General features: G+C 56.7%; 3 protein-coding genes across 3 annotated transcripts; 1 reads left to right on the top strand and 2 right to left on the bottom strand.

Moving 5' to 3' along the window:
• Positions 1 to 10,083: 10,083 nt before the first annotated feature.
• UV8b_06066 (uncharacterized protein) lies at positions 10,084 to 11,636 on the bottom strand (the record flags this gene model as incomplete). The annotated part of the gene is made up of 4 exons (XM_043143563.1): positions 10,084 to 10,156; positions 10,220 to 10,444; positions 10,568 to 10,831; positions 11,458 to 11,636. The coding sequence occupies 4 exons, from the start codon at positions 11,634 to 11,636 to the stop codon at positions 10,084 to 10,086; spliced, it is 741 nt and encodes a 246-aa protein (XP_042999498.1).
• Positions 11,637 to 16,443: 4,807 nt separating this feature from the next.
• UV8b_06065 (uncharacterized protein) lies at positions 16,444 to 18,686 on the top strand (the record flags this gene model as incomplete). Its single annotated transcript, XM_043143562.1, has 5 exons — positions 16,444 to 16,516; positions 16,603 to 16,720; positions 16,828 to 16,955; positions 17,013 to 17,104; positions 17,163 to 18,686. 5 exons carry the CDS (start codon positions 16,444 to 16,446, stop codon positions 18,684 to 18,686), a joined length of 1,935 nt encoding a protein of 644 aa, XP_042999497.1.
• Positions 18,687 to 19,445: 759 nt separating this feature from the next.
• UV8b_06064 (uncharacterized protein) lies at positions 19,446 to 19,974 on the bottom strand (the record flags this gene model as incomplete). The annotated part of the gene is made up of 2 exons (XM_043143561.1): positions 19,446 to 19,573; positions 19,701 to 19,974. 2 exons carry the CDS (start codon positions 19,972 to 19,974, stop codon positions 19,446 to 19,448), a joined length of 402 nt encoding a protein of 133 aa, XP_042999496.1.
• Between the last annotated feature and the right edge of the window lie 1,878 nt (positions 19,975 to 21,852).

Below are 21,852 nucleotides of genomic sequence, written 5' to 3'. Positions count from 1 at the left end.
TTTTTTTGCCCTGGTTCAGAGGCGACTGGCTGGCCGAACGGACTGTGGTGGTCAAGCGGCGGCAAGGGGGGGCGGAGGAGGCGGATGGGTGGGCAAAAGCAGAAGGGGGGGGATGTGGAGATGGCAGCAGGCGAAGGCAAGCAAGTAATGGGAAGGCACGATCCACAAGGAAGACGAGGGCACGGGGTAAGGGAAACGGGGGCGTGGAGAAAGAAGGGGGGGTTTGCAGAGGGGGGTGGAGAGAAGGGGAGGGTAGGAAAGGTAAGCAGGGCAAGGGGCACGTAGCCAAAGTACCCAGAACCAAGACCCCGTACTCCGTATGCCACTTGGAGACCCCTGGAACTGGGCCCCAGTCCATCAGGCAGGCAAGGTTTGCCAGCAAGCTTTTCAGGCGTTCCATCTGGGGTCCCGAGGGATGGCGTCCCTTCCCGACAACGGGTTGGCTGCAGAGGCGGCCGCAGGATGCACGAGTAGTGTGCTTCTCGATGGGTCCTCCCGCTCGCAGCTGGTTTTGTTCCTGCTGGGAATCCGCCTGGGATTTTGCCCCTTGCCAGCGTCAAAGTCCGCCAAGCCTCCATGGCTGCAGGGATGCCAGCGCCCAGAGGGGTGGGGGGGGGGGGGGGGCCTTGCGGCTTTCTTGATTTGCATGGTTGCGAACCGCGCCCCCCCCCCCCTCTCCCCCGGCGGCCGCATGGGATGGAGGGCTTTTGCGCAGAACGGACGACGTGCTGCAACCCAACGTTTGTGGTTTGCGAGTCTCGTGTGGATGCGCTCGAGGGGGCCTGGCCCGTCGCATCGACTCATGGGAATTTCCCTCCGTCCTGTCGGCACTTGGGGAACCCCGTCCAGGTCGGCCAGGTCGGCCGCGTCTTGCGCGCGCCGGCACGCAGGTGGGATTTGTTGATGCTCGAGGTCAATTCGCCGCCCCTGCTCTCTCTGTACCTGAAGGGGAACAAGACGCCAGGCTTGTCAGCGGGTTGTTTTGGGGCGGCGGGTGGTGGGGGGGCCTCTACCCTCAGAAGGGTCAAGGTGTCAAGGTGTGTTTTTGTTGACGCTTTTTTTTCTGTGGGAAAAAAAAAAGAAAGAAAGAAGGAAAAAAAAAAGAAAAAAAACAGAAGATACAGAACGAAAAAAAAAAAAAAAAGAAAACAGCGATAAACTCTACGACACTGCTTCTTCTTCTTCTTCTTCTTCTTCTTCTTTTTACTGGCATTGCTGCAAACAAACTAGGCCCTGGTCCTAGATGCGTATCCTTTGTCCTGATGGCTGTGATGATGTGATGATCCCGACGGTCCAGACTTGACGGCCTTGATGATGACGGTGGCTGACCTGCACTCCTGGCTACACACCCCCCTTTCCCTCCCACCCCTTTCTCCCTCGACCTTCGCCCCCCCCCCCCCCCCCCCTGCACGGCACGGGTGCCCTACGACAACGATCGGCCGGGTCAAGAGTCTCCAATGGCACAACTCGCATCGCGGAGCAAATCTCGAGAACTGGCGAGACATCAGATTCGTCCATGGAAAAGAGAGGAAAACGCGCTGGTGACATTCCCTCGGCCTCGGTTGGTGCGGGGAACGGCCTGATTGGCGCAATCGGGCATGCAGAGTCTCTTGGCGCGCTCCTTGCATCCCGCATGGCGGACAAGACGCTTTGGCGCAACGTTTTCCAACAAGGCCGTCGAACGCATCATTCGTTCGAGCAGAAAAGGAGATGAAGCAGGGGAGAGCATCAATAAAGGCGGCCAGACGAACAGGGCGGCCAGAGAAAACAAACGCGATGCTGCTGCCCCCGTGCCCAAGCTGTGCCGCGGCTACAGACAGCGTCTGGTCGTCTCTCTTTTTTTTTTTTTTTTTTTTTTTTTTTTTTCTTTCCTGGCCGTTGATATGCCATGCCATCCGGGTTCCCCCCCCCCTGGCCTTGTATTCGCCAGTTGGATCTGGGCAAGCGGCTTGTTCAGCGCCCTTGCTTGCAGCGGTTGCGCCGTCGGCTGCTCAGCAGACGGCGCTGCCTGTCTAGCATAGCAATCGACATGATGATGACTTCCTTGTCTTGGCTCGGCAAAGTTGATCCGATGACAAGCCAACACGGACGGGCTACATTGCGCGGCGGGTGAGCAAGGGGAGGGGATTAGATCATGATCATCATGGAATGAAACCCCCGCCGTGATGCATGCATGCATGCATGCAGCTTGTGGGGTCGTGCTGGCGGTTTCCAAGTTCCAGCTTCCCGAGAATCTGGGAGAAGTCTGGTTCAGCACGACTTTGCATGGCACAAAAAAAAAAAAAAAAAAAGCGGTGACGAGTGGTTTGGTGCACAGCACTCCCGCGTCAGTACGCCAGTGCGCGCCAGGCTCAACCGGAACAGGGGGGGAGGGGGAGGGGGCTGAACCAATCAGATGGCCGGGCTGGCCCTCCAACCTTCCCCCCTGGGGCCTGGGCCATCCCAGCCTGCTTCAATGCTTTCAGGGCTCCCGGGTTCCTGCTGCCTGCTGCCTGCGACCAGACGGGGCCAGCACTCGGTCGCTGACGGTCTGGCCTGGTGTACTGTGCTCCGTGCTGTCAATGCTGTCAATGCACCTCTGGGTCAATGGACGGGTCGGTCATGGGCCACGCAAACCCCCCGGACTTGGACTTGACCTGTCCAGCATCGTGCCGGCATCGTGCGTGCTCGCAACGTGGAAGCATGGTCTGGTCTGGTCTGGTCTGGTCTGGTCTGGTGCAGCGGCCAGCACGGTATAGAAGCCGCTGTAGCATGAGCGCAGCGCAGCAGGGCGGCAGGCGCGGGGAGACGGGGAGGGGCGTGGACATTGAACTTTCACCACCCATCATCATCACCTTTGGCCAGACGCAACAAACAAGGCTCATCCCGTCCTTGCCGCGCGCCTTGACCTCGGCCGTCTCTGTTGACTTCCGCTAAACACTTGCCCGCTCCCATCCCACGCTTTTTGCATGCCATGGCGTCCAGGAAACCCGGACGAGCCAGCCCCGTTGGACCCCGGGGAGGGGGGCCCGTGCCGGCGCTGTCCGCGGTGGTTGAGCCCGCCCGGTGGGCTGTTGCTGTTGCTGTTGCTGTTGCTGTTGCTGTTGCGCGCGCCGTACAGTACAATGCAAGACTGTAGCGCGTCTGGTCGGGCTTCCTCCGCCCGTCGGGAACGGGCAAAGCACTTTGACATCGAAAATCGATCCCTCCCGCATCTTTGGCTGTAGGGGGCAACTCTCCCGCGCGCACATACATTTGCTGCAAGCTTCGACTGCCGAGACAGAACGAGCGCGGAGCCGTACCTGCACGGCCTTGCACTGTGCAATGTCTCGGCATTCTCAAGGTCAACCTTTTCCAGCGCATATTCCAACGCTAAGAAAAAAGAAAAAAAAAGAAAAAAGAAAAGGAAAAGAGAGAAGAAGAAGAAGAAGAAGGAGAGGAAAAGAGAGTAACAGCCAATCGGCTTCCTTTGATACGTGGCGAATCACGCTGGCTGTTGGTGAACCTCCTGTTGCATTCAACCACCCTGTATCAACGCTCTGGGCGAACCCCCCAACAGCCAAAAGTTTAACCACTTCCGACTGTAACGAATCCGGGTGAAGAAAGAAAAGCTGGTGGCCCGGGGCGTACGTAGCGAGCAGCTCGGGCGGGACTGGCGCAGAGACTGACCACATGCAGAGAGTTGACATCAACGAGTGAGCCTCAGCACGGCACGGCGTCTGCCCCCGATACATACGGCTGGGCTACGGGCGGCCGACAGACCTGCTGCATGCAGCACGAGTCTTTGTTTGATGCAACTGTCCCTGCAACAGTCTTTGCAACTGCCTTTGCAACTGCCTTGGCTTGGGCACCAAAGTGTGAGACCTGGCGCGCCGGCTCCAACCACAACCTGCCCGCCCCAGCCAAATACATGCTGGTGTACTGTGGCGCCGTCGGCATCCAGCGGCCCCCCACCCCCCAGAATGCAGCATCCCCCCACCCAGAATACAGCATCCCGCCCTCCCTGGTCCAGAACAAGCAAGGGCCGTGCGCGATGTTGACGAGGAAGGCGCGGAACAGGGGAATGAATGGGTTTGCTGCAGCACTGCTGTCTCACTTCTCCGTCCGTGTTTCATTTTGAAATCATATTTGCCGAACGCTCGCTCGCCCCAATGACACCATCGTCTCTCTTGTTGTGCCGTGGCGCCACGCAACTTCACCCGGCTTCTTCGTTCGAACGGCCACCCACCCAACCCAACCTTTTGGGTTACTGGTTGCAGGCGCAGCCCGCTGGACTTGGGGGCAGCCAACAAGCCCAAAATGGGGAGCAAAATGAAAAGCATCACAGAAGGGATGGGTAGGGGGGAAGCCCCAGAAAAGAGAAAGGGTGAGGGCACCGACCATCAGAACTGACTGTAACGAGTCAAGACCGTGTTGAATGCGCACCAAAGCACCGACCCCCCGCATACATGGCAACAACAAGAAGCTGGCACGCACAACGAGGATTCGACTCAGCCCTTGCCGGTGGCGAACTCGGGCCTGCTGGCCTGACCCGTTTTCTGCAACTTGACCCGCCCCAAAGACGCATCGCATCATTGGCGGCGACCTGGCGAACTCTGTCCCCGACTCTGAAACACGACTGGCGCCGGGGCTCCGATACCGCTGGCTCCTAACCCCTTCGGGTTCGTCATTCGCCGCCAGCAGCAGCAAACCAGCCCGACGCCAATTATGGGGGCTTCAGCCCCGTTCGTAATCGAACCTTGATTGATTGGCCCAGACCAAGGGCCGTCCCGCACCCAAGCACAGTAGCGGAACGTCACGTGATGGATCCTTCATGCGGGCCAGGCTGCAAGCGGGCAAGGCCCTGCGGGATTCCCCGCGCCCCGCGCCCCCCCTTCCCCCCCCCCCCCCCGTTTTTCTTCCCCTACCTTGATAACAAAACTCACAAAACACACAAAAAAGCACGGGTGCCTCGAGGGCGAAACATTTTGCTTGCTGCCCGGCGGCGCAAAGGGCGTGCCTCGACGAGCAGTCCCTTGGTCCCCCATTCCCCGGCCTCCTTTTTTGGATCCATCGGCTGCGGGCATCCTTCCAATGCCGAACGCGAGCAAACCGGATACCCGTGGGGAGCCGGCGTTGTGTGTCGAGTTGCACCACCACGGGGACATGGTGCCCCAAGCGCCTTCTGCCCAAGCCAGCGACGACCGAGTTCACGTTGATGACGCAAAGGTGCTTGCCGTGTAGTCGAGCACGCCACGGGGGGGCATTACTGCAAAGTGCGCAAGTCTTGCGACGTCTTTGCACACTCACCCCAAGGCTTTTGGCCTCTGCTGAAATTCTCGACGTCGAGCCGTGGACGGCGACGTGTTTTGACGGCCTCAACAGGGGTGAGATTAGGTTACAGGGGTCGCCGGAGTAGCCGGAAATGGCTCAACAGACTCATTCCCATCGACGAGGGCATCCGAGGGCATCCGAGGACACCACGATCCGACTGGCCACTGTGTCGGCGTCTGTGAACTCGCGGCGCAGCCCCTCTTGGGGACTCTGGAGTCGGTAGCGAGCGAGGTTCCGCAACAATGTCGGCGGTGCGCCACGCCTCTTGGGGGGTTTTTTTTTTTTTCGCAGCTCACGCGGATTGGAAGATGGGGATAGACAACGGCTACCTCTGAACCCTGATCTTTGCAACAGATGACGGCCTCCAAGTCTGGCCCGGCAAGTTTCAGTGCCCAAACGTTGCCGACGTGGATTGCCAACCAGGTCCAACGTCGGAAAAGCAGGTCTAGCCCCCATGCCCTGCCCTGCCCTGCCCTGCCCTGCCCCGCCCCTGCCTAGTGAGGGAGGGCCCCGAGTCCCTGACGGCAAACCTACCCATGTCTGCCACGCCAACAATTTGAATCTCGAACCGGCGGTGAAGGACGGCCAGCTGCAGGTCGACGGTCTGGGTACCCGACCCGTCCTTGGGGTTGTTTTGTGGGGTTGGACTGAGAGGGGATAAGCACCAGCTGCGCCGTCGCGCGGTGCCGGAATGAACTTGAATTTCCTTCGGTCACTAGGCAGGATTTTGCTCCTGACAAAGACGACTCCAGCCACGGACCAGTTATCTTTGCCAAGTACGAGAGGGAACAAGGGTGGGGGAGAAGGGGGGAGGGGTTGGTCCTGTGGTGGTGCCCCCCAACCCGCGTCGTTGCTACTCATCAGTTTGCGTTTAGGCCGGACGAGTGGGCGACACGAAGAAAGGAAGGGCTCCTGCGACGGAACAGACCGCAGACTTTGTTGGCCGCAAAGCAAAAAAGCTGGGCAAAGGCGATGAAGATGGTCAAGCACGGATTCGCACGGGCAAAGTCGACCGGGGGGTTGTTCGAGACGGAACGGTGCGCTCCTGCAGCTGCATGATCACCCGTGATCGGCTGACACTGCTAGTGGACCCCCGGGGAGGAGGGTGTGTGTGTGTGTGTGTGTGTGTGTGTGTGCGAGGCAAAAACTGACGAAACCTCGCCACGTTTCTACGCGTGGTGGGGGGGGGGGGGGCGTCCAGGCCTGGGTTGTTTGTAGTTTTTTTCCGTCGTCGTAGCATCCCAGAGTGCCGCCACAGACGGCGGCGCCCTGGTCACTCACTGGGCATGGTGATGGTGATTCAGGATTCAGGACTCGGACGGCGGGCTCGCAGCTCGAGCCCGGGAGTCCGAATCCGGGTCTTGGAGCAGGGCGCATCCAGCGTCACTGCCTTGTCCTTTTTCTTCTTCTTCTTCTTCTTCTTCATCATCTCTCAGAGGCCTGTCCAAGGCGCAGTCGCTTTGATATTTTTCCCGTGGTTTCATCAACAGGCGTTTCCCACGAGGCAGAGCATGGGCGACCGGCGCAAAAAGGGTGCTGTCGTACAGAGGCCCCCCCTTGCGGGATGGCCGTAGAACCCCTTTCTGCGTCGAGTCGCTCAGTCGTCCGGCCTCGTACCGGCATGCTTGATTGATGCTTGCCAGGCGGTCCGGTCCCAACCTGTCTGCCTGAGAGGGCCGCGGGCGCTTGGCCAGCGCCTTTTGCCCAAACAAGCGAATCGACCGCTAGGAACCACCGCGAACCACCGCAAACCACCGCGAACCACCGCGGCCCATCCCCACAGAAACATGCTGCCATGGCAGTCGAAGCCTCGCCCTGCGGCTGCTTGCAAGCCCGCCGGGCGGGAAGGGGGGGGCCCTGCTTCGCGCAGAACTGGCGGCGAAATCAAAACCAAGCAAGCACATACAGTACCGGGGAAGCCCCGTTCCCAGCTAGCTAGCTAGCTAGCCAGAAAAAAGCCCAACAGTCAAATATCGGCCAAGCACACAGCCTCGCAACACCCAACACGTAAGACCTCACCATGTCGGTGTGGGGGTTCAGCAGAAGGGCGGTCGTTAACTTGACGTCGAGATTTAACGCGCGGCGGCCGTGCTTGGGAGCCGGTCGTCTGGACGCCGGCAAAACCTGGGCTTTTGACGCGGATCCCTGGGGAAAGGCGACGGCAGCTTTTATTTTTATTTTTATTTTTATTTTTATTTGTTTTTGCCTTCTCTCTTCGGCCGAGGCAGTATAACTCCCCTTGGCGGCAAGTGGCCTGCCCAGAGGGGGTCGACAAGTCCCAGGCCGGAGCGATTGAGATGCGCTGCTCATGTGCCCCCAGGGCAGACGGACGGACGGCAACTCGACTCCGAGGCGGCCGTGGCATGAGCAGACGGGACAACAGCCCCCCGAGGTTTGGACTGCATGAAGGCGATGGGTGTCCATCAGCGTTGCTGGATTTGATTGGTGCCGGGGGACGGGGGACGGGGGACGGGGGGAACGGCTGTGCGGCAAGACGGATTGCACTGGAAGGGTCCACGTGTTTTCCCCCTTATTCCCTTTTTGTTTTCGTTTTTTATTTCCCCTTCCCAGCAAAATAAAATAAAGCGAAATAAAATGAAATGAAATGAAATGATCGAAATGATCGAAATGATGTAGAGAAACACCATCGGCGGGCCTATGCTGTTGGTGCCATGTCAGATTTTCGCAAGAGGTTTCCGGCTTCCCAGCTGAGACTTGCATTTGAGTCACTCGCTCGCTCGCTTCGCTCACTTACTCACTCGCTGGACGACCCGAGGCGAAGAGACTGGTTGCTCCAGAAGTCCCGAGCGCAGACCAGCGGCACCACCGACGAGCCCCCAAACAACACGGCCCAAAAACACGGCCCAAAGTCACAGCCCAGTGGGTAGGGTGGGTGAAGCTGGGGCCAGCCGTTCCAGCCCGGCCAGGTGGCCGACACTTGGACGCAGCCGCCCAGACGGACCTGAAGCGGGGCCGCACCCCCGGGACCAAGAACGCCTGGGCGCACAGGCGAGGCGTCCAAAGGCAGGGCCTCGCGCCCCCATGAATCATGACCGACGCCCTCGGGGGGGAACCTCCGAAAAGCGCCTGGTGCCTCGTCCAAGTGTTGCTGGTGCTGGTGCTGGTGATGCTGATGATGCTGCTGCTGCTGCTGCAGCGTACGCGGACGGCGTGGCCGGATGGAGCTCGCTCACCTTGGCGTTTTTGCCGCAAGCGTCCGGCACGTTTTCTTTTGCGAGGCGTCGACGTCAGCCCAGTCCAGTTGCCCAAGTTTGCTCAGGGGGGTGATTTTCTTTGACGCGGTGCGCTGTGTTTTTTTTTTTTTTTTCACAGAGTACGGGGTTTCTGGTTATATTTGGGTGTTGCGGCTTTTTTTTTTTTTTTTTTTTTTTTTTTGCTGCCCACGCCCTTGTAGAACCACAACATGGCACCAGCTGCTTTCTTTCCTCCTCTTTTCCTTTTTCCCCTCCTTTTTTATTTTCTTTTCTTCTTTCCTTCTCTTCTCTTTGTCTCTAGGTGATTTGTCTCCTCTCTTCAATTCACCCCCCACCAAGCATGCCACGTTAACCACCCGCTCGGCCCAAGCCCATCACCACCGATTGGCGCGGCACTTGCCCCCCTTCCCCCCCCCCCCCGTGGCTGCTGCCGTTTTCCCTGCGCGGTGCTGCCCGGCGCCGCGGGAGCCTCATTCTCAAAAGCCAGCTGGCAAGTAGCCAAGGCCCGCCGTGGCGGGGGGGGGGGGGGGGGGGGGGCGTGGACGGCCCTGCCAAGCTGAGCCCCCCCGGGTGGAGTGGTGAAGCGAAGCGCATCCGTAGCCCCGGGCACGGGCTTGGCCAGGGATGGGGCGAAGCCCGTTCTCGCCCTCGGCCGGGCGTCGAGCCATTGACGTCCTCGACTCTGCTTGGCGATGGCACCACCGAAACCATTTTGCCGTGGGGGAAAAGGGGGGGGGGAGGGATTGCGCGTCCCCCCCCCACTACCCCGGGCAGGCCAGCTGGCGGAGAGCTTGCCGGCCCCGGCCGCGTGCCCCATGCCCCAGCCCATACGTAAGACGTGGCCTGCCTGCTTGGTTTGTCTGCGACGGCGGCGGCGGCGGCTGCGGGTGTTCCTTGGCTGTTTTCGGCGCAAGGACAGCCAAAATATATGGGGGGGAGGGGGTCGTTGAGCCGGTCGGCCCCCAGCGGCGTGTTGGCCGGCGCTGTCTGGTTGTAAGTCGGTCGTTCAGCTGGGTCCTTTCGGCCGCGCGCTGCTGCGAGTTGCTGCGCCTGGACGGGCAAACGTTCTGTCTGGCTCTCGCACGGCGCTTCTGCCAGGTCCGGCCGGCGCGTCGTGTAGAGATGAGTGAGTGCTGGGCGACGCGGCATCCGAGGCAAAGGCTGCTTGTTGGTCTGCTGTTGCCAGGGCATCATTACTTCCGACACGGAAAATTTCTGCTAATCTACGTATTGCCAGTGCATCATATTTCGACACGACGTGTTTGCCAGGGCATCACGCCCAGGATGCTGCTGCTACGCGTTCCAAGCGAGCCGGCACGCCGCCGACCTACGGTGTTGCTGGCGACACGAGCGCTGTTCTCGAGGCATCTGATCCCTACGTGCTGCTCGCGCGGTGCTCGACAGTCTCGCCAACCGACAGGGACATCTACCAGTCAACCATTATTAACCTCTGTTCTGCTGAGCCCTCGCCCCCCATGGGCCAGCCTGTCTGCCAACCTCCACCCACGGATCAACGCCGACACGCAACATGCGGCAACGCGCACCTCCGGACTTGCCATGATTTCAACTAGCCCTCCTACCCGTGAGCCTCCACAGAAAAGGCGCCTCCGAGCAGGATGGCTGGCTCTTCGATATTGCCATGCTCGTAACTGCCGTCTCTGTTAATCCAGGTCCCCCCCGCCCGCCAGCCCGTCCGTCTGCGTCGCACGTACCTCAACGTACCAACACCTCCCGCCTCGAGCAAAAAGACCGGCCCATCCTCCAGGGATTTGCCAGCCCAGCGCAGGGCCAGGGCTCGAAGTATATGGCCGTGAGCCACAATCAGTACGTCCCCGCGGACGTTGCCCGGGTCGGGCTGCCCGATGACTGGCCTATGCCACTTGTCGCGAATCTCCTTGATTAACCGGTCGAGTCTCTGTGTGATTTGCCCCGGGCTTCTGCAGTCGAAAGAAAACCCGGGTATCAGCAACCATCGATGTCAAATAAAAAGCAACCCCGGCATAGGACTCCCGTGGCAGTCGAGTTAGGGGGGGGGGGGGGGGCATGCGTGCGTTACGTACTCACCGCCAGGACAGCCGTCCCTCCAGATGTTCCAAGTTCCGGCGATGCCGTTGCTGGCTCGGTTTTGCTGAATCTCGCGAGACGTAATGCCCTCGTAGTCACCGTACTCCCATTCCCTCACAGCCTCCGTCACCTCAATGTTGGCCGGGCATTGGAGCCCGCTGGACTCGCTGGTTCCGTGTGCCTGCCACGGCAGGTCCCCCGAGATTCCCAGGTTAATCAACTCAAAAGTGCGTTGGGCGCGCCTTCTCGGTGAAACGTATCTGGCATACACAATGGCCCGGTTAGCTTGGCCGACATGGTGTCCAACCGTGGCAGCCTGCAGACCGAGTGTCTTGCACCCTTATGCAAGGCAAGGATTGTCTTGGAAAGACGTGGCTCCATCCAGGGCGATTTGCATGGGGAGTATGTGAATGGACTGCGTCCACTATGCTCTGTGATGAGGGGGGGGTGAGCAGAAGAACAACGCATGTCGGCTGCCATTTCCGTCAGGGGCCAAGAAAACGCACGTTGTACAACCACGGGTCGGGCCATGGATGGGGCAGCATACCCGGGAAAGGGGGGGAGAGGGGGGCTTGTCTGATTATTTATTGGGGAGGATTTCGCATGTCAAGGCTGCCCGTCCTGTCCGTCCTGTTCGTCTCGATGCGATGGTTACGCTGCATTGGTGTGCACGGGACGGGGTCGGATTGACCGAGGATACGTTCCGTAGACAGAGGGAAGCGCAGACGAGTGTGCGTCATGGAGAAGGAAGCAGGAAGAAGGAAGCCAAGGACACGAGCTGACGAGTTGACGAGTGGACAAGTCGACACGGAGCAAAGCCAGCAAAGCCAGCATGTGGAAAGGCTGCAGAAAACGGAGGAGTGGCAGGATCAGGAAGGTGCCTTACATGTGGACGAGTTTCCGCGGGACAATGAGCCGGTCGTCACCAATGAGGGCGTTGCCCGTCGCGCGCACTCTCCTTTCGCCGTCGGCCGTCAGAGGAACGTCTGTGCGGCTGGTGTGCTTTCCGCTGCGCGACCACTCCGTCTCGCCGTGCCGGACGAGGAACAAGCGAGGAGTCGCCATTATCGCAGGACGCAGGTCTCGCAGGTCGCAGGACGCAGGTCGCAGGTCGCAGGTCGCAGGTCGCAGGTTGCAGCTCGATGATGGTGATGGTGGTGGTGATGGTGATGGTGGTGGTGATGGTGATGGTGGTGGTGATGGTGATGGTGATGGATGATGGATGATGGATGGATCATGTCTCGTCATTCCCCGGGCCCCACTAGTCCGTATGCTTCCCGCATCGACACGGAGCTTTCTTGCGGTGTTTTGCAGCAGCCTGAATCATCTGATCCGTCGGTCCCGCCGTCAGCAGACCAGCCAGCACCAGCATCGGCAGCCGAGCAAGAGGGAGGAGCCTGGATGGATGGAGATTGCACCGCGCGGATTGCCTGTCTGTCTTGTCTGTTCTTGTCTGTCGCCCGGAGCTTTTTGTGCAACCTTTGCAATTGACCCCAGCCCTATTCGGGGCTGTGCTGCATGCACCTGGCTGCCTGCCAACCAGGCGGCCAACCTGGCTGGTATATGTCAGCATCTGGACGGGCCCTTTTCCCACTGGCAACGAGAAATAAGCATCGTGGACTTGGCTGCTGCTGCTGCTGCCTGCTGCTGATGCCAACTGCCAACTGCCAACTGCCAACTGCCAACTGCCAACTGCCAACTGCCAACTGCCAACCGCCACCTGCCAACCGCCAACTGCCAACCGCCAACCGCCAACTGCCAACTGCCAGCTGAAACTCGGCCAGATTCGAGATTCCAGGCTTCGATCAATTCAACCTGGCCGGGTTTGGCTGCTGGACCCCCTTATAAAACCCGTCGCCAACAGCTGCCACAAGTCTGCTCCGTACAGAGCCAGCCGCCGCTTCCCGCACCCGCCGTCCTCATCATGATACTGCCCGTGCGACCAGCGCAACCAGCAGTCAGTCAGTCCCCAAGAAACCCCCTTTTTTCACCCGCAGGAGAGCCGGCTCTCTCCCCCATATTCCACACGTCACCCCGCTTGGCACGCCGCACTACCCCCCTTTTTCTCGGCAACTGAAACACCGTCTTTTCCTGCCTGCCTCTCCGGTCTCGAAATACAACATAAGTGGGGGGGGGGGACGGGGGCGCTGCGTCCATGTGGGAGGTGTGCGCCCGCCCGCCCGGCAAGCTTAGCTTTGCAATGTCTAGACCCCCATCCCCGAATCATTGATTCTCGCCGCAACTCCTCCACCGAGCAAATCGCGAAAATAAAATAAAAAATAAAAACCGGCGTAAATAGCCACCCCACGCATTGGGTCGTGCTGATGCTCAAATCCGAACAAGGCAGACGTGTTCGGGCCCCGTCCTCCGGCCGGTCCGAGATGCTCCCTGCCCCCGCCCCACAGATGCAGGGTAGTCGCAAGTCGCTGCCGGCCCCCTCGCGACCAGACCAAGTAATTCTCAAGCTCTGCTCTGCAAGCGTCCTAATCCTAGGTTCTCATATGATTCCTCACATCCGACTTGGTTCCTGACCGACGCCGAGGCCATAATCAGCACCCGTATTGCACCGAAAATCCGGTGTGGCCGCCTTCCCTATATGCATGCGACGTTGGCAGTTCATTCGTATATGGCGATAGAATCAGCACTCTAGACCATTTTATTACCCAAGCTTGTCACGCAACTCCCACTCTCCTGTACAGCCTTTCGTGCCTGGGTCTGTTAGCAACTGCTAGTGCCGAGGGCGTTTCTGCGCGCCAACAAGCGGGGCCGGCCTTTGCTAGCTTAACAGTCTGTAACACAAGCACGTAAAGACACGACAACTTCTCAGTCCGCAGATTCTTTTCGTCTTTTTACCAGCCGACTGACTCGATGCCATTGTATACCAGCAGCTGCCTGGATTGTTGCCCGGTTGACGAACTGGTTGCCAGAGCAGTCTCAAGCATAACCCTAGTGATCAATCATGGTACTGCTTGGAGGCAAAACTGGGGAAACCATAACACACTTGGGATATTCTACTAGAGGTAGTACTCATTCTTTCCCTGCTGTGAATAGCCTACTCCACAGATTTGAGTAAATACACCATCGTACAGATGGGCATCGTAGGTCCTAATGATGCAATCTACCCCCCTCCCTCCCGATCCATCTGCCTTGTATCGACTTGTCTGAAAACCTGGATTAAGCAGCTCGTCTAGTCAAGCAACGCACTACAAAGCCGACACAGCCGCTCTACTAGAGCATCTAATAGAGCATTAGGCAGAGCTGCTCAATTTTAACCCACTGTGTGCGTTACCTTTCACCTATAGTCTCCCAAACCTGGCGCAAATAATCGTCAAGAACACCTTTTGGAACAGGATAATTGGCATCATTGCTCGATTGAGATAACCTGACCAAAGCATCATAGGCCCTCATCTCGAGCCCCATCCGCGCCCATTTCTTTAATATTCTGGCATACTCTGTCATGACGATGATAACTGACGGAAAGCATTCTAGACACGATCCGGGAGGACCCAAACGCCCGAGATAAAATATCACGCGAGCGTAATCGTTTTGGGCAGCCTTATCTTTCAAAGAAGCGAGGGATAAATTATAGAGGCTTCTGCGATAGTCTATCTCTCGCCTGGTGCTGATGATACTGGCTTCGGATGTAGAAGGGAATGTCGCCAATGGAAATAATAAAGATGCGATGGTACCAAGAGTTGCAACTTTTATCTTGGGCGATGGGTAATTGAGTGGTGGAAGGGGCTGGGTGTGCCGTATAGCCGGATTGCTGGCAGAGGATTGGGAACCGGGAATGGCGCTAGGACTATTCTGCAAGGCGAAGTTCTATTCAAGGTCTTGCAGAATATACATATGCCTAGGTAGGTATATATATATACCTGCTCATGATAATAGGCGGTGCAACTCCAGTCAAGACAACGCTGGCAAGCACGCAACCGTCAAGTGGACACGGAGAGGCGCTGTTTCCAAAACAGCCACGGTTCGCCAAGGCCTTGGCAAATAAGAAAGCTCACGGGGATGCCAAACTAATATCTAGTGCCTCAATACCAAACTACACAGGAAACCCGAGGACCGGGCGAAAAACGCGCGTACATGCGTTGTGCCGGTGGTACCCAGCTCTCGGGAATCCAGCGATCTACTCCGTAGCCTAGCCCAGTTCAAACGACTTTTTTTTTTTTTCCAAACTTTTGCTGCACAGCCGCAGCTTTTGACCATCCAAGTACGAGCAAGCAAGCAAGCAGGATCAGCCGGGGTGGCTTGAGCAGAAGGCAGGAGTTGGAGTCGGAGCGGAAAGGACAGCAGCCGTGGCTCTGCAAGCTCGACGGGCCCAGATCGCCTCAACTGCCCGGTTGAGAAAGCTGACACCCGAGTGAGCGAACATAGACATAGGGTTACCTATCCCAACCCATACATACCACGGGAATGCTGCATTAGGTACCTTACGGAGAAGCAACGAGCAGTATCGTCAACCAGACACCAAATTGCATGTTTGTACGGAGTAGTCCGTCGTCCGTACGGGGTCCGTCCGGGATACGTCGTCTGGAAAAGATGATTGGAATTGATGATTCAGGGACTTCCGCAGCCACACAAGGTCGATTTCGCCACAGGAGCTTGTTTTCCCCCTAGTCCGTCCGCACAAGGTCTCGACTCGACTGGCCTGCGTTGTACCTTGCAAGCCCGGGTTTTTGCTTCCCTACCGGCGCTTCGAAGCGGAGGAGAATCTAGCACGGACATGGGTATCCTTATTTCCCATCTGCCGCCTTGCAATGTATTTCTATGCCTGCCTCGTCGGTAGTATCTTCAGCGTTTGAGCCAGGCTGCCAACGACTGAAACGCAGTGGCCAGGTCCTTCATAGGGAGGGCCAAAGATACGTTTGACGGAGCTAAAGACATGCCCTGGGACCTACCGCTCTTGTTTCCAGCGAGTGATTGCTGACGTAGAGCTCCCAGCGTCCCGGCTGATGTATCTCGACCTGGAAGACTGTGCGGAACGTGTCCGGCGATATGTTGGGCGTTTTAATTTCAAACTCTTATAATGGTCGGTCGATATGTTAGATTACATAATCTATCATGAATTGTGGTTGTGAATCATGCCCAACATGCTTAAGCTGCCCGAAGAAACTTTGTGTGTACGCATAATGTAAATTTTGGCAAAGAGCGGAACGGAATTGATAGGGACACTTTGATTAAACAGCCTTAGTGGTAGGCGGTACCGGGAGTAATCAATTGGTAGATGAGAAAAGCGTTAATATATCCAAGTACTAATGTAGCTTCACTCCGCATTTGAAGGGAATCAGCAGCCGGTTGCATGTGCAAGTGTTCTCTCGGTCGGTACATGAACATGGCTCCAATGTGGGCAGTGTCTGAGTTGTTATAGAGGCATTCCGCATGTCGTCAAGTTCCTCGTCCAATCTCCTCCACAATGTCCACATGCAGCGACACCGGCCCACAGGCCCCACCCCACAGTCACAGTCCCGCATTGGTCTGCACCATCCCCCACTTCTCAACGACTTTCAATGCTTGTTGCGTGTCTACACATCGCATCGACATCGCTGTTCTTTGGCCTGCGGCTCCTCCACGCCGCGCCCGGTTCTGCCTCGATTACGGCAAAAGAAAAGACACGGTCGACGCCGTTCATTCGTACATGGGCGCAAACTTGCCGCCATCGATTGAGCCGTGGGCGATGACTGCCCCACACAAGTACGTACGCGCCCGCGTGCGCGCCTCATCACCAGCAGCCCAGATCCCATGCTGGACCTTGACCCGCCCGTCAATCGGCTTGGGTCGAGCCGTCGCAAAAAGTTTCTGACCGTGTCTAGACGTCGTAAAGTCGACCAGGGAGCCGAATCTCGCCAGCGTTGCCACTGACTCGACAATGGCGGCGTCGCGATTCGCAGCAGCCGACCTCAGGCGTCCAGCCGGTTCCTCTCCCAAACCGAAGGGACGCGGTACGACGCGACTACTCCTGTGCCGTTGGATCATCATGGATTTGTCATTGGTGAATAAGCTTCCAGAGCTGACATCGGCAATACAGCTGAACACAAGGAAACGCTCTGCCGGAACGTCCTCATCTACGGCCACTGCCGATACGAAGATCAAGGCTGTACGTTTTCTCACGACCAAACGAAAAACAGCATAAATCCTTCAGACATGTCAGTCGATTTTTTTTTTCTTGTAAAGCACAGCGACTCGTCTGTCTTCGTGCCACGGTCCATATTCCGGTCATTCCCTCCACTTGCTGACAAGCTGTCTATTGCAGGTCTCGAAAGGCTCTAAATGTCGAATCGCCCTCCTTCACCCCTGCAAACCTGCAAAGTGCCGCGAAAAAGGCCACATTTTCCACGCAAGCGGCAAATGCGCCTACTTTCACACCCAGAGGCTTAGCAGGTAGGTTCTGACGAATGCGTCGCCCGGTAAAGGTCATGCTGATCCGGTTACATATAGCCTCGCCATCGATTCCCGCAGACCCGGAGGCTGGCATTTTCAATCCCGCTGCCATACGAGAATTTACCCCTGGGTTTGACTTGAATGCACAGGCATGTCTTGCTGGTGAAGACGCCGCAAAGGCATTTGGAAGGCTAACTCTCCGGGCAGACCGCATCCAACGGAGCCAGCCATGATGCGGCCCTCAATTATGACCCGTTTTCAATGAGCGCAGTCGGCCAGAATCTGCCCAGCGCACCGTACAACCCGTATACTGATGAGCACGCGATTCCTGGTGCTGGTGCAGGCTTTTACCCTGGCTCAAGCGCGTACGCTGCTCCTCTGCAGCCTTTGCAGCACCATCTATACGCACCAATCGGGCCTCATCGAGAGGATCTTATGCCGTACCACCGCATGGCCCACGATTTTTTCCTCCCCGAGAAACTGAGGGAAGAAATGCAAAGGAAATCGGAGGCTGCTCTGCAAGTCATGCCAAGCTCGCAACTGCCGCAGATGGATAATTACCACTCCCTCGTGCCACTAGATACGTCCCACAGAAAGAACGCAAACGTCTTTGGCTACCCCAGCTGGGTTTACAAGGCTACATCAACCAAGACCGGCAATGTGTATTGCCTGCGCCGATTGGAGGGATTTCGGCTTTCAAACGAACACGCCATCAGGTCCGTCAAGGAGTGGAGAAAGATTGACAATGCCAACGTGGTAACGATACACGACGCCTTTACGGCTCGGGTGTTTGGAGATAGCTCTCTCATCTTTGTGCAAGGTTACCATCCCCTCTCGAAAACCCTGGCTGAAGTTCACCTCGGTTCCACTGCCGCAGGACCCGGAAACCGGTTTCAGGCAAAGCCTCCAGTTTCTGAGGCAGTCTTGTGGGGGTACATTTCGCAGCTTGCCAACGCATTAAAGTCGATACACTCTGTCAACCTGGCTGCAAGATGCATTGATGTTACCAAAATCATTCTCACGGACAAGAACCGCATCAGACTGAACGCGTGCTCCATACTGGATGTCGTCCATTTCGAGCTGCGACGACCCATTCAAGAACTTCAGCAGGACGACTTTACTCAGTTTGGACGTACAATCCTGTGCCTAGCAACCAGCACCCCCCCCGCCCAACTGACCAACCTGAAAGCCTCCATCGAGCAAATGAGCCGGTCATATTCCGTAGAGCTCCGAGATACTATCATCTGGCTATTGACACCGGCCCAGCCTCCCGCGCAAAAGGGAATCGAGGAGTTCATCCGCGGAATCGCCGGCCACATCGTCACGACGCTCGATCAAAGCCAGCACCAGGCAGACGAGCTCAACTCAGAACTGTATCGCGAGCTGGAAAACGGCCGAATCGCGCGCCTGCTGCTGAAACTCGGCGCCATCAACGAGCGACCCGAATTCGAAGGAGACAGATCTTGGTCCGAAAACGGTGAGCGCTATATGCTCAAGCTATTTCGGGACTACGTCTTCCACCAAGTCGACAGCAATGGGAACCCGGTACTCGACATGGGCCACATGCTGCGGTGTCTCAACAGGTTGGATGCCGGCACAGAAGAGAAGATTTGCCTCACGAGTCGGGACGAGCAGACGAGCTTCATCGTCAGCTACAAGGAACTGAAAAAGCAGCTGGGGAACGCATTTGGTGAGCTCCAAAAGACAAGCAAGCAAGGAAAGGGGATTTAGAAGATCTCAACGACACCGCCACGCCGCTCCAAGAGTTCGCACATGTGATTCGGGACCATGAGTGGCAGATGGCTGGTGACACGGCTTCCAAGATGACCCCTTCCCAGCCGGTGCAACCACATGAATGGGCGGGCCATGTGACTATGCAAATGAGTTGGTTTGTGTTGAAACTAGTCAAGGACAGTCATGAATCCAAGTCGTACTCCTGGAGCAACACAACAGCCTCTTATGGCGCCAGCTGCAGACGCCAGTGGTGCATGACGAATGTCTGGTCCCGGATCTACACTTACTGGAAGGCCTCAGGACGGCCGAACTTGGCGGATGCAGGCCAGGCAAGGAACGCGATCGATGTCCAAAATCATGGGAAGCCATGACCCAAAATAAAAAAAAAAAAAGAAGTTGATATCTGTATTTATAGAATCGGCTCTTTGAAAGCTGGGTATATATCATGGTTGGAGATGACGCCATTTGTGACCCGTTGAACACGTGCTCCAAAAAAACATGCCACACAACCGGTCTACTTGTTTTCAGCCTCGACGGTGCGTCTGGGCTAACCAGGTTGCTGCCAATTTCCCTACTCACACGGGACAAGCCAGACTTTTCTCGCCGGGACGATGCGCCCCGAGCCGGTCATTTCCAAAATCCATTGCGTGTCGCGGCGGGCTCGCGGCCATCGCAACCTTTTGCGTCGAGCTACACCCCGTGGCGATGCCCTGGCAATGCGTCCAAGCTCCGCAGAGCTGCTCCTCTAGCTCGCTGTTACTCCTCTGGCGCTGCAAACGGGTTGGCAATCTCCTCGCTGCCGTCAACGGGTGTGATGACCACGAGGAGAGTGCCGCGAGCTACCACCAGTCCGAGCGGCCGCGTCGACTCGTTTCCTTCATCGTCTGCCGAGCAACAAGTCAGCTTGGCCGTGTCCAGAACGAGAAGAGTCTGTTTTCCAGAAGGGTAGGGGGAGGAAGGCCGGGGGGGAGGGGGGGGGGCGAAACAAGGCGCGGTGGGTAAGCGACGTACCTCGAACGGTCTCCTGGACCTCATCGAGCACCAGGTTCATGAGCGCGTCGTATCCCTTCAGCGTGCCCGTCACCTCGCGGCCGCCGTTGAACTTGACCGTGATTTGTTTGTCCAGGTATTTCGCTAGGTCGAGGATGTTCTCCTTCTTGGGCTTTTCGGTCTTGTCGCCGCCGGCGTCGCGGGCGCTTTCTCGACCGCCGCGACCGCCGCGTCCGCCACGGGGAGGGCCGCCGCCGCCGCCTCTTCCGCCTCGGGGCGTGGATCTATCGGACATTGTTGGCAACGCACGAGGCGAGAATGAGTCTGAGTGCGCTGTGCCGGTGATGACGGCCTTGCGGGTTGAGGAAAGTGCCACTTGGCGGGGGAGGGACGTGCCGGGCGGTGGGGGGGGTTTTTTTTTTGCCCATTTGGGGTGGTCACTCTGGCAGGACCAGCCACACGGTGGCTGAGGCAACGGTCAGTTTTCCGTATTGAAGGGAGCCCTTTGGTAAACTCCAATGGGATTCGCAAAGGGTCTCTCGTCTTCTCGTTCAGCTGCGACTATATCCGCGGTGCTGTCGCCCATCTAGCTGCTTCCGCATGGTTGCCGTAGGACTGGCAGTAGACGCGACTTTGCACGAGCTTGTGATGCAACCTCTGCGGCGGCCCGATGCGTAATGCGCGCGCTTCTCTGCAGAGTTGAGGGCTTGAACCACCTGCCTAGGCACTCGACGTAGGCGGCGGGACGGAGAGCATAGAAAAGACAACACGCGCATCTGCGTTGTCCGGGACGCGTCAAGTCAATGCGGAATTGCAAAAGGTGATGAGGGTCATGCCGCGGAAAGAAGCACCAGGACTGGCAGAACCTCGTGGTTCGTTGCTTGCGTGACAGGACCAGGTTCAGGCCACCAGACCGCTAACCGCTCAATTTCCGACCGGAAACCCCGTGACGTAAATATAACCAAGTTGCAGAACGATCAAGTCGTTTTCAGCAAAAAAGTCCGTGCCGGCCACCTTCAAATGAATAGAAACGTTTCAGAACATTTTAGAAAACCACGTTACCCGCAAAAAGGTTGTGGCCGCGACTTGTACGAATGACCAGCTACAGCCCAGAGCACAGGTCACTGAGCTTGGTGCAAGACAAGACTAGACTGCCAATGATTGTCCCGGCCCAGGTTTTCCTTCCGGCTGGCGGAGCCGCAGCAACAGAGCAGAAAGACAGCGGGGCGCCTTTATTTACTAGGCCGACGCGCCGAATTTATCGGCATCGTAGGAGGCGCAAAGCTGCGGTAGCCCTAAGGTGCCGCTGAATTCTTTAGTATCAAAGACATAGGGAAGGCGGAGTAGCCAGGCGGGTAAATATTAGTCCGTCTTAGCTGCTGCCTCACTTCACCGCCTTTACTGCCTTTTTTTACCGTCTTTTTTACTGCCTTTTTTACTGCCTTATTTTACCGCCTGTTTATTGCCTTATTTTACTATCTTTTACTGCCGTATTTTACCGCCTTTATTCTGCCTTTTTTTACTACTATTGTTTTTACTACCCTTTTTACCGCCTTTTTACTGCCTTAATTCACCGCCTTTTACTGCCTTATTTACCGCCTGTTTATTACCTTATTTTACTATCTTTTACTGCCGTATTTTACCGCCTTTATCCTGCCTTTTTTACTACTATTATTTTTACTACCCTTTTTACCGCCTTTTTACTGCCTCACTTCACCGCCTTTTACTGCCTTTTTTTACCGTCTTTTTAGCGCCTTTTTTACTGCCTTATTTTACTGCCTATTTATTACCTTATTTTACTATCTTTTACTGCCGTATTTTACCGCCTTTATCCTGCCTTTTTTACTACTATTATTTTTACTACCCTTTTTACCGCCTTTTTACTGCCTCACTTCACCGCCTTTTACTGCCTTTTTTTACCGTCTTTTTACCGCCTTTTTTACTGCCTTATTTTACTGCCTGTTTATTACCTTATTTTACTATCTTTTACTGCCGTATTTTACCGCCTTTATTCTGCCTTTTTTTACTACTATTGTTTTTACTACCCTTTTTACCGCCTTTTTACTGCTTCACTTCACCGCCTTTACTGCCTTTTTTTTACCGCCTTTATACTACCTTCTTTTTACTTAAATATTTTAATATAGTGCAATTTTTATTATTCCCCTCCGGGGGC

Source organism: Ustilaginoidea virens, chromosome 5 (genome assembly GCF_000687475.1).
Source record: "Ustilaginoidea virens chromosome 5, complete sequence".
Lineage (NCBI taxonomy): Eukaryota > Fungi > Ascomycota > Sordariomycetes > Hypocreales > Clavicipitaceae > Ustilaginoidea > Ustilaginoidea virens.
Note: the sequence above shows the minus strand (reverse complement) of the source record. Positions and strands in the feature narration are given on the sequence as shown.